Source organism: Eutrema salsugineum, unplaced genomic scaffold (genome assembly GCF_000478725.1).
Source record: "Eutrema salsugineum unplaced genomic scaffold, Eutsalg1_0 scaffold_13, whole genome shotgun sequence".
Classification (NCBI taxonomy): domain Eukaryota; kingdom Viridiplantae; phylum Streptophyta; class Magnoliopsida; order Brassicales; family Brassicaceae; genus Eutrema; species Eutrema salsugineum.
In genome coordinates, this window is record NW_006256885.1 from 2994765 (window position 1) to 3012290 (window position 17526).

The 17526-nt window shown below is 38.9% G+C and overlaps 4 protein-coding genes across 5 annotated transcripts; 1 reads left to right on the forward strand and 3 right to left on the reverse strand.

Annotated features, from left to right (window-relative positions):
* Positions 1 to 101: 101 nt before the first annotated feature.
* LOC18024392 lies at positions 102 to 1493 on the reverse strand. Its single transcript, XM_006406556.2, has 3 exons — positions 1477 to 1493; positions 1208 to 1243; positions 102 to 1125 (listed from the first exon to the last, which is right to left on the reverse strand). The coding sequence occupies exon 3, from the start codon at positions 1105 to 1107 to the stop codon at positions 259 to 261; it is 849 nt and encodes a 282-aa protein (XP_006406619.1). The 5' UTR covers positions 1108 to 1125; positions 1208 to 1243; positions 1477 to 1493; the 3' UTR covers positions 102 to 258.
* Positions 1494 to 1854: 361 nt separating this feature from the next.
* Positions 1855 to 3248, reverse strand: LOC18024393. Of its 2 annotated transcripts, XM_024160031.1 has the most exons (3): positions 2543 to 3248; positions 2371 to 2451; positions 1855 to 1977 (listed from the first exon to the last, which is right to left on the reverse strand). In XM_024160031.1, the coding sequence occupies exons 1-2, from the start codon at positions 3131 to 3133 to the stop codon at positions 2374 to 2376; spliced, it is 669 nt and encodes a 222-aa protein (XP_024015799.1). In that variant the 5' UTR covers positions 3134 to 3248; the 3' UTR covers positions 1855 to 1977; positions 2371 to 2373. The 2 variants fall into 2 exon arrangements, with proteins under 2 accessions (XP_024015799.1, XP_006406620.1); XM_006406557.2 differs by lacking the exon at positions 1855 to 1977 and having other exon boundaries at positions 2224 to 2451.
* A 4429-nt stretch (positions 3249 to 7677) lies between these two features.
* Positions 7678 to 9057, forward strand: LOC18024394 (putative F-box protein At2g19630). Its single transcript, XM_006406558.2, has one exon. It carries the CDS (start codon positions 7731 to 7733, stop codon positions 9015 to 9017), a length of 1287 nt encoding a protein of 428 aa, XP_006406621.1. The 5' UTR covers positions 7678 to 7730; the 3' UTR covers positions 9018 to 9057.
* Positions 9058 to 9466: 409 nt separating this feature from the next.
* On the reverse strand, positions 9467 to 15723 carry LOC18024395 (zinc finger protein BRUTUS). Its single transcript, XM_006406559.2, has 14 exons — positions 15158 to 15723; positions 14547 to 14756; positions 14210 to 14404; positions 13769 to 14130; positions 13302 to 13530; positions 13027 to 13195; positions 11690 to 12922; positions 11351 to 11522; positions 10830 to 11048; positions 10597 to 10734; positions 10246 to 10480; positions 10095 to 10154; positions 9921 to 9992; positions 9467 to 9838 (listed from the first exon to the last, which is right to left on the reverse strand). Exons 1-14 carry the CDS (start codon positions 15476 to 15478, stop codon positions 9698 to 9700), a joined length of 3756 nt encoding a protein of 1251 aa, XP_006406622.1. The 5' UTR covers positions 15479 to 15723; the 3' UTR covers positions 9467 to 9697.
* Between the last annotated feature and the right edge of the window lie 1803 nt (positions 15724 to 17526).

A 17526-nucleotide genomic window follows, 5' to 3' on the forward strand; every position in this document is an offset into this window, starting at 1 on the left:
GGTGAACACTATTTGACTGAGAAACTGAAGAAATACAAAAAATACAAAAAGAAAGAGAGTAATAGATCAATCAAGATTTGCATTAGACACAACATGCGAGTTATCACTGATCAGCATCATTATCACTGATACAGATAATAAAATGTATCTACATGGATATTGTTGCAGAATCTCATGCTTTACCCAAAACAAAAATAAAACAATGAGTTCGTAAAAAAGGTTCCTACTTTGGGTTTAAAACAAAAAAAAGAAGTCTTATTACTTGTTCTTCGTCTTCTTCTCTTTCGAAAGTCGTAAGATCGATCCTAAACCAAACGGAGATGGACCACCGATCACGGGAGTAATCCGAAAGCTTCCTCCTCCTGCTTTTTCTCTGCCGCCATTCTTTCCGGCGTGCTTTTGTGGCCTGAACTGATACGAGCTGCAGCAGACAGAGGAAGGAGATGAAGAAGAAGAAGACAAATGAGATGAGTGATCTGCCCCTGGACGTGGAACTCCATGTCTCTGCGAGCTATGCTTGTTAATGTCCCTTAGCATTGCCCTCTTAGAATTCATCACTGATCCTGTTGAATTGCTTCTTGTCAAACGAGGAAATGAACAGATCAGACTCTTCTTTATATCGCAGTTAAGGCTCGAGCTTCTCTTGAAGCTCCAAAACGACTTTGATGATTTCTCTGCCTCCGAGTCCGAATTCGCTCCGCTCCCACGACCGTTAGTTTCCTTGACGCTGCTGTATTTTCTCGAGTTTTGGGGTAACGGCAATGGCTGAGGAGTAAGAGAGGAGGAAGATAAGGAAGGAGCGGAGACGATAGGAGGGAGCTCGTACTTGTAGAGACGTTTTGGCATGGAGGATGCAGTAGTTACTTGGAAAGGAAGGATCGGTAGGATCATCCCGTCGGCGAAGATCTCATCAGCTGGTGAGGAATCTCCGGGGTCGAAGTTTCTGGAAATGTGGAACTCGAAATCAGGGTTTGATGAATCTAAAAGTGTTGTGTCTCTTCGAACAGGGCCTGATGGTTGTTTTTCCATAGGAGGTGCTTTATCTGATTGGCCGAGATCACCCGCGAACGAGATCCTCTGGTGATTTGATTCCGCACAGATAATCATGATGATTGGTCCGTTTTGCTGGAGTTTTCAAAAACAAACGGTCATGTTTAGTGAAACAAATGAGAAACAGAGAAATGCAGGGTAAATGAAGAAAACACACCTTGTTTTGGAGGGAACATGAAACTCTGCTCAGAGACTTTTGCGTAAAGGAAACGATGTTTCCATGAGAAGATGATGAAGGAGAAGGTTTAGGAGATCATAATGTTGAGAAATATTTGAGATTAAAACTCTTAAGTCTATGGATTAGAGGTTGAAAACATCTATTAAAATAATGATTGTGGTGTACCACTACTGCAAGAGACAATGAGCTTAGACAAAAAAAAATCCAACATAATATCTAAAACGAGATTTTAAGGGTTGAATAAGTACCTTACCTTCTACTTCTTTGTCCAAAGGTACGGTTTATTCTCTCTTTCGTTCTCCTCTCTTCTCCTAAGCTGGAGACTGCTAACGTGAACCACCTTCAAGTCTTTCAATAACTGCTTGATCATGGCGCTTTTAACTGCAATCTGGTTTTGATATTCTACAGAACCGTTGGCTAACTGCAGAGAAGTTCTTGACCGTGAAGCACGAAAATGCAAGAACAAGAAGGTTTCTGAAGATTTTTCAGATCATTATCAGTGTATTATCACCATTGCATTATCTTACAAAATAGTAACTAGAGTTTTTTTTTTTTTCATACAACAGTAAACAATGGAACATCAAATTTGCAGCAATTGAGCTGTATTTGTTACTCAGCTTACCAGAGAAAGAGAGAAAGCTGTCTGAAACCTTGGACATGGTGAGATGTTGTTGTGAAAAAAAGCTTGGTCTGAACCATGCAAAGTTGTCAAAATATCCAACCGCAGAAACATTGCTGCTCGGTAAGTTCTTGACACAAACACGCTCAATGTTAGGAAGATCAGATTTTTTTTTTTGGCATAATCTTTTCCAATTTCAGTTACTCCTGAGCTGCTAATGCTAGGCAAGAACAAAAGTAAACAGGGACCAAAAAGTTGCAGAGAGCTGCATTATTTGTAACCAAAACAGCTGGATATTCCATTGCCAAGGAGATTACAATTAGCTTTGGTAATGAAAAAACCACAGTTTTGTCTCTTTTACAACAAAAGAAGAATATTAAGAAACCAAAGTAAAATGGCTTCATTTCACTAAAACTGGGCACATTGCTACATTCTTTCTTCCTTTTTACAACGGAAAGATTCAAAAGTAGAAAACAAGAAGAGAGAAAACAAAGTCGAATACAATTTCTTGGACGAGAATCACCTTTCATGTTTCCGCAGCCTCGGGGACATCGTAAGAGCCTGCCGTTACTTCTTCTGCTAACCACAATCCGGGAAAAAGAGTCTGCAAAGGAAATTCAAAATGAAAAACTTAAGCAGCAAAACACATCAATAAAGAGAAATCGAACAAAAAAAAAAAAAGAGGGAAACTTTACATTCATTTGCTTCTGAACCATCCTTGGCCTCTTCTTTGGTCTTCGAGGAGGTCTTTTCCCAATTAGGGCTGTGAAATCCTCTTCGATTTCTTCTCTCAACAAAGAAACAGAGAATTTAACTTTCTCGTTCTTGTTCGAATCTCCATCACCACCATCTTCGCTACCTCTCTTGACGCCAATCTCATGTCTCCGGAGAGAAGACTCGGCGATCCTCGCCGGTTCATCTCCCGGCTCGTTACAAGCAGCTCTCCTCGTCCTCAGATTCCACGGCCGAGCTGCCGCGACGGCGACTTCATCGCCGTTCCTTGCTTCTCCTCCTCCATTTCCCAAAACCGAAACCTTGAGATCGAGCCTTAGCTTGCCGTCTCCGGGAGCAAACTCACCTCCGGAGATAACCACTCCTCCTCCAGTAACGCCGGGAGATCTATGATCGGGAGAAGGAGAGGAAGAAGAAGAAGGAAATGAAGAAGGAGATCGATGGTGAGGGAGCTTGACGCAGCGGAGGAATCTCTGCTGACCCCATCGGAGATAAGGTAAGGTGAAGTTGTGGAGGCGTTTGGATCTCTCCGGCGGCGGCGGAGGAAATTCCATTGATTTGATTGAATTGAAGAAACTTTGTGCCGTGAAGAAGATTCCTTTTTCTCGTCGTCTCCTCCTTTCTTTTACAATTTGGTGAGTTTCCTTTGGAGCAAGTTCAAAGTTTTTTTTTTCTTGTTTTTTTTTTGTTTTCGTTGTGTATTTATTCTCTCGAAATTTTTCTTTTTTATTTATTTTTCTGTTCGAATTATTCGGGGAAGAGAGAAAGAGAGAGAGAGACGCGATTGTAACGTTGTACTTGATCGATTATTTTTCCGACTCGTCTTTTTTTTTTTCATCTGAAAGATTATATAGATATCACAGAGTTTTCAAAAGTTTACAACAACGGATCCTGAAAGAAACCAAATGCTACCAAACGAGCATGAAGGCTTAATCCTATAAACAACCAAAAATTGAATCCAAAGGACAAGCCCCTTGATTCAAAGCAACAAGAATCTCAGAAGAAAAAACCTTGAAGGATGGCCAAGCTGGAGGTCGAGAAACAGCTCCTATCAACTCTGAAGCTTCAGCCGCAAAAATGACTGAGATAATTTTCAAGCTTTTCATACTTTCAATTGCCCATAGCCAACTTTTCACATGTGCTTCAACATCGGTTGCAACATGACTAAAAGCTCTTCTACTATGCAACAAAACTTTACCTTCTCTATTCCTCAGCACCCAAGACGCTCCACTCAAATTCTTCCTTTCGTCCCACGATGAACCAATATTGCATTTAAGCCACCATTTTGGAGGAGGTAACCATTTAACTCTGTTCTTCTTTTCAGCTTTAGCATTTTTAATGTCTTCCGTATTTCCAAAAGCTTGAGCTTGGAACCATTGAGTAGTGTCTTCTCTGATCTTTTCCATTGTGTCATTGGCTTTGTAAATCAGACCTTCAAACAACAGCTTATTTCTGTTTTTCCAAAGCATCCACAAGATCCAAGGGAATCTTCTTCTAATCTCAATCGGCACTCTGTTATTTTTCGCTGTTATCATCACATCAAAGACGTTTTGATAAACAGATTCAGCATTGAAACCATTATCAACGATTGGGAAATCTGACATTGCCCATACTTGCCTGGCCAAGGAACATGTAAAAAGAACATGATTAGTCGATTCACCTTCAAGACCACATGTTTGACATCTAGAATCAACTTTCATTCCTCTTGATGTTATTTTATCAGCAACTGGGATAGCTCCACTTAGCACTTTCCATAGAAAAATCTTGATTTTTTCAGGAGCCAAACTACTCCACACAATATCTTTTAGCCCAATCAGAGAAGGTTGCATAGAAGCTTCTCTGATAACCTCTTTTTTCTGATCTTGGAGAGCTAGCCAATACCCCGTTTTTACACAATATTCCCCACTTTTATTAAATTTCCAGCAGAAAAAATCTTTGGAGGAACAAACCGGTTTCTTCCTCATGATGATTTCAGTGTCTCTAGGGTAGAATAGCTCCTCTAATTGATCTCTATCCCATTTCCTGGATTCAAAGTCAATCAGATCTTCCACTTTTAAATCCAAATTCACAAAGATATTCTTCATTAGAGGAGCTCTCATAATTCCATCATCAACCCACGGTGATGTCCAAACACTCAAAGATCTCCCATTTCCCACCATCTGCTTTAATCCGGTTTTTAACAAGTCTCTTCCATGGAGGATACTTCTCCAACCAAATGATGGTCTAACTCCTATTCCAGCCTGAAGAAAATCTTGTTCATCATAATATCTGCTTTTCAAGAATTTGGAAAAGAGGCAATCGGGGTTCTGGAGAAGCCGCCATGCTTGTTTGGCAAGTAAGGCTTGGTTAAAAATTTGGATATCTTTAAACCCAAGACCACCTTGATTTTTTGGCAGGCAGATCTTGTCCCAAGCTATCCAATGGGTTTTCCTCACGTTCTCAATCGAATCCCACCAGAAAGATGCCAAAGTACTCGTAAGAATCTTGCAGGATGACTTAGGCAATTTGAAACAGGACATAGCAAAAACAGGCATTGCCATGGCCACTGTTTTCAAAAGAATCTCTTTACCTCCCTGAGAAAGATTTTTTGCATAGAAACCAGAAAGCCGATCTTTCATCTTGTCATGAATGTATGCCAGCATGTCGACTTTCGATCCACTAAAACACTCGGGCAACCCGAGATATGTTCCTGCTCCACCTTCAGCAGAGATCCCCATCATGTTCTTTATCTTGACCTTTAAACTCTCATCAATCTGTTCACCAAAGGTTATGGACGATTTATCCAGGTTAACGACTTGACCAGTTGCACAACCATAAGAATACAAGATCTGTTGGAGAGTGTGGCACTGGTTTTCATCTGCTTTACACATAAACAAGCTGTCGTCAGCAAACAACAGATGATGAATTGCAGGTCCATGAGGAGAGAACTGAATTCCATTGATCAACCCCGACTGCTCAGCTTTGTTAAGGAGATGGGTTAACCCTTCAGTGCATAAGACAAACAAAAATGGTTTAATCGCAGCATGCTCCTTCTCAATCTCATTTTGAATCTGAGAGTTTTTTTCCAAGGAGTTAGTGACATTATCCTTTTTCCATTTACTCAAAGCTTTTCTACATCTTCTGAGCTTTTCAGAGACAGTAGGAAGAAAGGATGACAACGGAACACTCCATGCTTGAGAAATAGCGTCTTTGACCAAAGGCTTATGTAACATTCTTTTATCAAACCTAAAAGAGCCCCTGTACGATTCTTGAGACGTCTGAAGCTTCATCAGAACCGGTCTATGATCAGACCCTCTCTTTTCCAAAAAAGCTTGATTCGACGCAGGAAAGATTCTCAACCATTCCTTATTCACAAAGCCTCTATCCAATTTACACTGAATCCAGAGATCCCATCTTCTACCGCCCCAGGTGAATCCATTGCCTGTACTTGGAAGTTCAATCATTCCACAACCACTAATCATATCAGAGAAACCTTGAAAAGATTGATCACTTCTTCTCGGCCCTCCTATTTTTTCTCCATTGTGTAGAATTTCGTTGAAATCACCAATCATACACCACGGTTCCTTTCTCTGAATACCAATCCTTAACAATCTTTCCCACACCATATGTCGAAAACTGACATTAGGATTACCATATACACAAGAAAGCAGGAAGCTAAGAGACCCAAACTGTACATGAAAATCCATTACATTCTTATCTACAAATTTGAAGTCGATTGTAATGTCTTTCTTCCAAAACAAAGCCAGACCGCCACATCTATCCACAGGGTCAACAGTATATACACCATCGTAACCAAGCCACACTTGCATATCTACCATTACGTTTCTTTTATTCATCGTCTCCATCAGGAACAAGATCTCAGGGAAGTGTTTTTTACGCATTTCCATGAGTCTAGGAACTGTCAAATCTTGATTTCCGACTCGTCTAAAATCAGCTTTAATTTCGACATAATAAAATACGTCCATATATTAGGAGAATTTTTTGGTTTAGAGTAGGTTTTATTTTGGTTTGTTTTCATTTGTTTAAGTAGGTTAATGGCAAAGGTAAACGTAGCTTGAAATATTACATTCAAACGTAAATCAAACCAAAATTCAGATTCAGATTAATGCCTATAAATTATTCAAAGTTTTTTTACCAATTAAAGTATTCACGAATCATGATGACTAAAGATGAATATGTAAATGAAATAACTTTAAAGAGGATAATTTATTTTCTTATATACAAATTATGTACAATTTTTTTAAAAAAAAAATTAAAACTTATTTACTATTACATGTTAGGTGTTTAATTTTATGAATTTATTCTATTTTGATCATATACGTCTCAATTATTCTAATTATATTAATTCACATAATATAAAATCTTATTATATGATTTTAATCCTCTTGGAGTTTATGCAAGATGCATGCAAAACACCTAATAAAAATTATATACAAAATCTTTTTTAAAAAATTACTAAAATATATACAAAATAATTATACAACATTTGAGAGTAATCGAGGAGGACAAATGTAACCGTAGTAGAAATACGTATTTTAATGACCTTTGTCTAGCTCAATTACAGAGGTAAAATCCATATAGAAAACCATCACTGCTCAAGATTTGTCATTGCACACTTTGGTTTCGTTTAAAAAATAGATGTATTTATCTTTTAATTTGTTAAAATAACTAATTTAACTTTTAATTATTTTCAAACTCCGAGAGGATTAAAATCATATAATAAGATTTTATATTATGTGATTTTTTTGTTATGAAACTTCTTCATTGTTGTGCGAGACAGAAAGCAAAACCAAAAAAAAAAAAGTGAAAAGAGAGTGAAAAACCTCTCAAAATTCGTCATTTGGTTTCGTTTTAAAAATAGTTTGCAGTTAATCAATTATCTTTTAGTTACTTCCATGCAAAACATAATAAATATTTATTCAAACTGAGAACTGATTTTCTCTTCAAATTTTTTATTTAGCCAAGAAAAAAAAAATATATCTTCAAATGATTAATTTTGAATTTTTTATTTTCGTTACTAGTAATTAGTAGACAAAAGTAGTACTATTAGTAATGAAATTTTCAGTTTCCGGCTAAACTAATTAGATTAGAAGTCGCGGGAAGCGAATCACCAGTGTAGTTCGCCGGCGAGTGAATCTTGGCTTCTCCGCCATGGAAACACGGCGGCAGCACTCTGAGGATAGTCCAACTCCAACAATTTCTCGAGGCAGCAATACCGGATCTTGTACCTCAACGAATCGAATCCAAAACCCAGACCCGATCCCAAACGATCTCATCATGGAGATACTCTCAAGATCGCCGGCAAAGTCTGTCGCGAGATGCCTCTGCTTATCAAAGTTCTGGGCTTCCACGCTTCGCAGCCGAGGTTTCACGGATCTGTTCGTGACCAAATCCTCGGCTCGACCTCGAATCTTGTTCTCCTTCCGAGAAAACGGTAAGCTGGTCTTCTACTCGGCACCTCAGATCCAAAATCAAGACGAGAACTCGATTCTTGTGGCCGCTAAACATCACATGGTGTTCCGCTTTGACTGCTCTGAGTTATGCCGTCCCCTCCGAGGTTTGGTCTGTCTCACGTATCTGAGGGTCGTAAGCGCGAGTACGAAGAATACAGTGCCGGTGATATGGAACTTGACCACGGGACATTCGTTATCTTTGCCCAAAGTGAAGACGAGGAGGGTTGGTGTGAAAAGCTTCTTCGGGTTTGATCCGATTGGTAAACAGTTCAAGGTTTTGTGCATGACATCGACGGTTTATTGGAAAGAGAGCTGTGTCGAGCACCAAATCTTGACACTAGGGACTAAGAAGCTTTCGTGGAAGATGATAGATTGTTCCATACCCCATTATCCTTTAAGTGGTGGGATATGCATCAATGGTTGTGTCTATTATCACGCTTTAGTCCATGAGGCTCATGACGTGAAACGTCACCCTTTTGTCCCTCCTCCAAGCGTTCCTGGGATTGTTTGCTTTGATGTTAGGTCTGAGAGCTTTAGATTCATCAACAAAGCTGAGGACATGCTAGTAACAGAAGTTCGGCATCCAACTCTTGCAGATTACAAGGGTAAATTGAGTGTTCTTTCGTCGGATGGGTTTGAGTATGTTACTGGCGAAAGTTCATGTCTTGAGTTATGGGTTCTACAAGACGCTGAGCAACATCAATGGTCCAAGCATATATACCTAGTGCCCACTATGTTGAAGAATGTGGTTGCAAGGACTGTGTTGTACTTTGTTGGAGTGACTGGTACAGATGAAATCGTGTTGTCGCCGCAATACAAATCGGACCTCGTGTTGTCGGTGCAACACATACCGGACCAATTCTATGTCTTCTACTACAACATCGAGAAGAATACTATCAGGAGAGTTGAAATCCAAGGAATGATAAGGGATCGTAGGAGAATTCACATCTCTCTAGACCATGTTGAGAACGTGAACATTTTGTAAAGTTCATTGGCTATTACTTCTCTTTAGGCTAGGCTAATTGGACGACAATCTCTTGTCTTTTATTTTCTTATGTGATTCTTTCCTGGATTTTGTATCCATCCCTTTGTAACTAGTAAATCAATCAGAGTTGTTTTAAGCTCAGATTAATTGATCTGTGGCATTTTTAGTTTTGATTTCTACTAGAAGTGAAGAGAAATAATCATTCTATGGAAAACAATTAACAACATCATACAGGCTGTCTTTTTCTTATAACAAGCTCTGACAAATTTATAACTATGAAATGCACAGATAAGAAGGATAAAATAAAAGGAAATAATCTGCTTTTTTTTTTACAGTAAAAATTGTAACTATTTACACTCTTCAACGAAAAAAAAAAGTTTCAGCTTATGCAAAAAGGAAAAAAAATAAAAATAAATAGTGGATATGTGGAGAAAGGGGGAATGTAGATGTTCCAGAAACAAACGAGTTTTGGCTTTGCCCAAAGCCAAAATGTATGGGTAACCTATAAATACGACTCTTCAAAATCTTAACATCTCAGAGACTATACAAATAAAAATTCTATCAACGGGCATTTTTTGTTATAAAACTTGTTCACATTGTTGTGCGAGACAGAAAGTAAAACCAACAAAAAGAAAAAAAAAAAAAAGTGAAACGAGAGTGAAAAACCTCTCGCATTGTTTTCAAGATGAGGTTGAGCAGTCTGGGGCGGTTGTTTCGGACTTGATCACACGGGTATTGTAAGAACCGCATGTACCGCACTTATGGTACAACCAGTGGAACCGTGTAGTTCCTTTGCGTTCACAGTCATTGCACAGAATGTCCTGAAACATTTGTATATGTGTCATCCAGTGAACTGAAAGAGTCAAAGAAACAGTCGAGAAACAGCAGTTTAGTGTTTCTCACCTGACAGCGATCTTTGTATTCTTCTGGAAGCTCTTCTGCAGCTAACAGTGCGTCAAGCATACCAAAATAAACCTGTGTAGTTTCAGAAAGAAACGAAGATGAAATAGTTAAGTGAATGATATTTGTGATGGTGTGATTTGTAGATTGTGCTCTGAGAAACGGGGATTATCTTACCGCCATATCTCCTAGTGATTTTCCACAGATTGGACATGTGTAGTGGCTGCATGTGTAAGCCTGAAAGAGACCGGAGAAACAGCAATTGTTTTGATTTAAGGCGATAAAAATATAAATTTAAGTTTAATGACAAAAAGAGAGATTTGCAAACCTGAAAGCAAGCTGAGTGCATGTAGTGGCCACATGGTAAGGCTCTCACTTGTTCACTCGATGTGAATAGAAATTCGCAGCAGATGGGGCAATTTGTCTCGAGGCTTTTCTCGAGGCACTTGTGGTTTACTAACTTTATCCCCAGGCAACAGTTACATGTCATGCAATGGAAATAATCGATTCCCAGTCCCTCCCCGACCCGGCAAAGGTTGCAGAAGGGACAGTGGTAAACAGCCCTGAAGGAGAATAATAACAGTTTCTGAAGGTTAGAATAGTTTTCAAGTTTGATTTTTGACAAACCCAAATGGCGTAATTAATTATTATATGCATCAAACTGTTGGGTTTTGCTTACCGTTCATCATCGAAAAGTTTGCAAATACTGCAATAGTGCTTTGCCATTGGGAACCCGTCGCATGAAGGCGTTGTGCAAATGGGGCCAACAGGTTGCACCTTGAGACACCTCATGCAGAGCATTTCTGTCACCAATTTTCTGTAGTGTGTTCCAAATATAAAGTCATATCATTGAGAAAGAAAAACAAAAGAGGAGATTCAATAGAGGTAGGGAGCATTGGCATAAGATCTTACCTATCCATGGAGTGGTCGCTTACTTTGTCATGGCAAAATCTACAAGTGAACAACTGACCACAACATGCAGCCCGAAGCTTGCAGTTACGCTTGTAATGCTCGCATCCATATATTTGCTTCTCGGGATCTCGAAAAGATGGGGAACATCCCAATGCGACTTCACCATTTAAAGCAGTTTCTGTTTCCTTAGGTAACTTTTGCTGAGCCGCTATCCATCGACTGATAAAATCACCAACAACCGAAGTTTAAAATAAGATGTTATTCCAGAATAAACAATAATCCGGGTATGAGGGAAATGTGAATGAGATTATAGGTTCGCTATTGTTCAGAAGATTGTTCAATCAAGGACACACACACATCAATATATACAAGAGCATTCTCGTATACTCTTCCACTATGTAAGTTTTATTTTCAAATAATACATGGGATATATTACTGATTTAGGTTCTAAGTTTAAGTCAGGTATGCACGAAAATGTGGAATGAAGTATACGTGCAGGGAAATATTAAAAGATATCTGACCTGGTCCTCCAATTTTGTACTAGATAATCTTTTCTTCTTGGATCAAGTGTTGTGTCCTGATAGACCTTCCTGATCTCAGCCTCTAGTTCGTTCTGATTCATGCGGAAAATATCTTTCCACCCCGGCTTAAATAGTTGACCAGTTTGGTCTAAGATTTCTTGATGATCATTATCTATACGGAAAATAAGCTTGACGTAAGCAAAATAAACTTAGCAGAGAGAAACTACAGCAGCCGGCCAAAGTATGAGTTATGAAGTCCAAAGCTAAAACATTTAAGGTCTACATAAAATACCAGCTAGATATTAAGTTGGTGAAAAATAGTTAGGCAATTGCTGTTACCTCTCTGTAGGATAGGTTTGGATGTTTCTATTGAGGATGAGTCGGGTGATCCTTTCCAGCATTCATTGAGCCATTCATCAAACATTGTGTTCTTGGTTGCCTGCTTCCAGGTATCCATCATTCTATTTTGCTCATCTTCAGAAAGGGCGGACGTCACCCATGGTAACATAGATTGAAGAACTTCCGCACCCGTTGTCCCGATTATACGACCCACAATCTTGTCTTGCTCTTGAATGGAGAAGTGTTTATCAAATAGAGGCCAGAGTTCCAGTTCCTCCAAGAAAATATGCTGATCCAACGTGATTTTAATGGATTTGCACATCCCTTGTAGCTTCGTAGCCAGCTCGTTGTACTTCTTCTTGCAGTCACCGTCATCAATATCAGCCTGAACAGTGTCAATTTGAGCTACGTCCCCCATTAAAGAATCAGTCTGTAACTTCTCATGAAGAACTGAAAGTTCAGTAAGAACACTATAAATATCTCCAAACAACTTCTCCTCCTGTTTATGGTCGAGCGTGTAAGAGTGACTGACATTGTGAAGTGTCTCCTTCGATTCCAACGCTGGAAATAGGATATCATCTTCAGCATTACTATGAGCCTTGTAGAAACCCCAGAGTAGGTGAAACCGACCAATGAATTGACGAATAAACGTTTCATCGCAATCAATGAGTTTCCCAGATTCAACATCCAGAAACTCCAGATCTTTGCTTATGGCCTTGTGAAATTTGAATATTGTAGCAACCGGCCGCTCGGCATGTCCAGTACCAAAGCTGTTGCTATCCATTTCCCAAACAAAGAGGCTGGAATTGAGAGCGGGCGCAGCAGAGTTTAGCGCAGAGGATCTCATAGCTTTAGCTGCTGGAAGAGAACCAAGTCCCAGACAATCACTGTTAACTCCGAGATCCGGAACACAGCATGACCTACCATTTCCAGAAGGCTTGCACCCATTTGCGACTTCAGACGAGTGAGGGGTGGCATTCTTTTCACAAGCCAATACAACAGTTCGCTTAGCTGGCCTTTTATCCTGATGCTGGCAACACGATTCTATACTCCTACTACAGCATGGCACAGACGCACAAGCATTACATGACTGAAGGTCGACTTCTTCAATGTTCTTTAGTGTTTTAGCAGGGCATAAACCATTCCCATTTGGTGACAAGCATTCCCCAGCTTTGCGTCCTTTGCATGCCCAACCAGAGAAAAGAGTAACGAGAGCGGCATCCGATTTAGGTGCTGAGGCCACAAGGAAACCATGTAACCGTGTAAGATTGTGAGTAGCTAATAATTTTTTGACAAAAATGTTAAGTTTCGTCAAAAATTAAAACAGTAGATTGTACCTCCAGCTTGCAAGTTCTTCAGAAAATTCTTAGCTTCGTCTTCTGTTAAAGATGCCGCCAACCACGGCAAAACACGTTCAATCAATCTCAAGGGCATTATACACAGGCTTTGGTAGAGAAGTTCTTGTTGTCTTTTAAAGCTGAAGTTCTTTCGTGCAAGGGGTAGCACCTGAAAACATTATAAACTTAGTCAACTAAAATTATGCCGAACTTTCATAGTTTCACCTGTTTACAAAATCATATGTCACAGCACAGCACTTAAAGCAAAAGTTCACCTGAATTTCCTCGTTGTGGAAGTGCCTTTGAATAGTTTCCATTATTTGATCAGCATGTGAGCAGAGCTTGGTGTAAAATTCGGCAGCGGAAGTAGAAGAGGCTCCAGCACTCTTGATATTTTCTATCAAGCAACGAAACTCGTTAAACTGATTTTCTTCCTCGTCGTGCTCCTCGGAAAATGAAAACTCCCCATCTACTGCTGGGAATATGATCTTGTCCTCTGCAAGACTGCAACAACAAAAGAATATATCATCTCAGAAATAGACTCATGCCACTCCAATCTCTTTCAGAAGATAGAAAATTCTAAATAGTATGTTATATAAAAATTTGAGAGAACTCCATTTATAATGATAAAAATTTCATGCAGAAACGTGCTTAAGCATGAGAAGCGCAAAGCTGGAAAAGATCCACATGCAAAAATGAAAATTTTCCGTTTGCACCATATATAAAAGGATGCAACAAATACCTGTGGAAGATGCATACTTCAGCAATATATTGCAAGCGTTCATCAAATGCAGATAAATCCGAAAAATCTCCAGATAGCTGAATCTTCCTAGCCTCATCGGCTATTTCTTTCATCTCCTTGTTGATAGACTTGTGCCAAAGCTTTATCTCATCAATTGGGTGCATCTGAGCATAAAAAGAATCATACTTGGTAAGCTCTGGGTACTTTCTCTTCCCGGTCTTGGATCCCTCACATGCACACTGTGCTCTACTAGTTTTGCAAGGAAGCATGCTGCTAGAATCAAGACAGCACTGGAACTGAGAATCTTCTATGCGACAGGAAGCCGCAGCATCTCTTTTCCCTCCCAACCAGGTGAAAATAACCTTCAAGAAGGAAAAATATTCACACGACAAGCCAAAAGTCTTTCAACTGCTAAAGCTGGATCGTAATTCTAAAATTTACCTGCTGAAGGAGCTTCTCGCCTGGAACTATTTTGCTTAAGCACGTCTGCATCTCCTTACTTTCATCTATAGAGATGGAGGAAGAAAGCCATGGAAGAAAAACGGCAAGCATATTCACAGGAATGCTGCAGAGAAATCGCCAGACTATGTAAGCTTGCTCCTCATGCTTAAATTTCTCAATAAGTAAGGGAAACACCTGTCAGCAAGCGAAGAAGAACACTAGTTTCAATAAAGACCAATACGTAATCCTAAATGTTGGCTCTGTAGTTAATAGAAATCAACAGAGAAACTACGTCTTTGCTGTGAAAGGAAAACAAAAACATCAAAGAAAACAAGACCTGTTTCTGTTCTTTTGCCAAGTGCTGGCTAACAGATGTCTGAAGTGCTCCGGTACAGCTCGCCAACTCCCTTCGGTAACTTTCATCGATTTCCGTGGCAGAATTTAGCAGCTCAAACAGATGATCGAAAAGGGTGCTTTCACCCTTGTGTTCAAGAGAATATGTCTGGGCCACGTTCTTCACGCGTATGTCAAGAGCTGAAAATATGACCTACATCCACAGGCTTGCAACCGTCAACAGTTTCTCCTCATAATAAAACAATACACATATGTTTCAATAACTTCCAGATCTCCAAAGCAACTCAGAAAATCAAGAAAATGATAAGAAATAAACGAACAACAATAATCAAGACTTGCAAGTGTCGGGTACTAAAAGATAAATAAGATCAAATCAGATTTGGACAAATTTGCATTACAGTAGTGTCAAAGCATAAGCAAAAGAAAACTTAACATTGTTGGCAACCAATACTATATTCGGTCAAAAATCCCCCAATGAGTCCTTTCATTGGTAAAATGTCAAATAAGCAGAAGACGCTTTCAAATTGTGAATTCGAAGTTTCCAGAGAATGAAAAAGAAAATTAAAATAGAAGGGAGCTAGCTTTTGGCATTACCTCGTCCTCGGCATTGCAATGATGCTTATAGATCGATCTCAGGAACCGGTACCGTTCACGAAGCAGCCGGAGATCAACATGGTGGCCAGTAGCAAACTCCAGGGCCAATCTATGAAGAGCTTCAAGCTCACTGCAAACTGCCTTATGAAAGAAGAGGAAAATTAGGATCGGCGAAATCTCCTCCGCGTCATCCGAGAACGAATTCGCCACGGGCGGGCGAGAAGAGGAAGAAGGCACGGAGCTCGCAAGGACCGTGGTTGATGAAGATGAAACTCCTCCGCCGCCTCTCGCCGCCTCAAAATCAGGCAACGGCGTCGCCATTTTCCGTCGAGCTTCTCTCTTCGTGTCCGTCAACAATCCAGAAAGAAATCTCCACGACCCACTCTCCTTCCTTCAGCCTTCGTATACGACCGACAATTTTCAAATCTGAGCTCGCTTCACCATAGAATTATCTGGGTTTTTTTTGTTTTTCTGTGTGTGTGGTGTTGTTCAACGGAGACGATGAGAACGAAAAAAAAAAAGAAAGAAAGGTCTGATATCGATATCAATTTTGATTTTGCTTTTGCTTTCTTTTGGTTTTTTTTTTTTTTTGCCTTTTTTCAATTTATTATGGTTAATCCTCAAAAATACTTTTAACTCTGGCGTTTATATATATTTATACGACCATCGGCATTTTAATACAAGAATACAAATTAAATAATGTATAAAGTGCTTGGGGATTGGGTGGGTGTTTCTCTATACAGAGGTTTTGTAGCACGTGGCCATTACCATCGCCACGTCGGATGCTGATGCAACCAACCCAGGTTGGCACGTGACCGATCGCATGTCGACACGTGCGAGCGTACCTACGAACGCAAATGTTCCGCGAGACAGGGGACGCTCCGCTGGTTCTCGGAGAAAAGGACTTTATTTCACGAGGGGTAAAAGAGTCATTTTCAGATGTTTGACGTGGCATTTCATGGTGCTTATATGGAATTCTTTTTTAATAATGTCGACCTCTTTTGATTATAGATTAATCATATAAATTGATAATGTTTGAGGTTAGCTTTTAAGGGAGCACTTCAAAAGAAAAGATGAATTTGGCTTTGATGTTTTGTAAAATATAATTAAGACAGATTCGTATTTTGTTCGTAAGTTTTCTAAAATATTCAAGAATGATGGAGATGAGATGCAGCACCCATTCGTAATCTAAAGGAGCCACATAGCTTTGATTAAACTATTGCTTACCGGTTTTGCTTTGATTAATAAATGCAGTTACAAAGGTTTGAACATTTTTTATTGCGTTGCATGTGCTCGAAGGTTTTACTAGATTGAGTTGATAATTAAATTTTGTGCCATAATTGAATAGGAGTAGTTATACTATTGCAAATAGTAGTAAAAGAAATGATCGAAAAATTATTATGTTCATTAGTCATATGTAATAAGAAGACAATGCTTTCCAGGCTCATGAGATAAATCAAACAATAATGACGATCATATTTCACAAGTTATTGGTAAAGAGAAAAAAATTTCATCCAAATTAAAAGTTTGAACTTGAATATGCAAAACATTTGGGAGGAACTTAGGTAGTATATCAAAACGTTCACCTATATTAAATTTTAATAATAGATCAGTTCCTTCATTATTCAGTTTGTTCATAAAAAGTATATAACATGAAATAGTGAAGTTAAAAAACTTATTATAATTTAATTATTAGATGAGATGCAGCACTCATTTGTTCAGTATAATGTATTGATAAACCAAGTAAAAAATGGTAATTTGGTGAAAAGGAAGTGGTGAAAAGTAAAGACACAAGAGGGACGTGTGGGAAGTGTGGCGACAATTGGGTAGCAACAAGTTCCACTCGCGCTCTCTTCTCCACAACACATTCCTTTTTTTTTGTTTTCAACAAAATAAGAAAAAACTACATTTATTATTTAGGGGACCAATTTCAATAATAATATTCATTATTCTTTTCCCCGATTTCACAACAACCTCATTATTTTATATCTATAACAAATTAAGAATTCACCGTTCTTGAATCTTGACTATAAGAACAAAAACGAGACTAGTCAACGTATGTAAGCATTTCAACGTTATTACACGTAATTTTGTACGTACGACAACCTTTACCCACATAGAGCAAGTGATAAGCAATTATATTAGTAGATACTTTGTATCATCTAAAGTTTTCTTTGAATCCTTTAAGCTCATAATCATAAATGCATCTACCAGACTTTTCGTTGTTGTTTTGAATTTAATCGATCATACTTTTTACCATCTTATAATCACCTATAGTTTCTTTAAATCCTATAGGACCATCGTCACAGATGGTATGATCTGTATTTACTCGCCCATCAATGAGGCATCTACCAGAGCACAACTTAAAA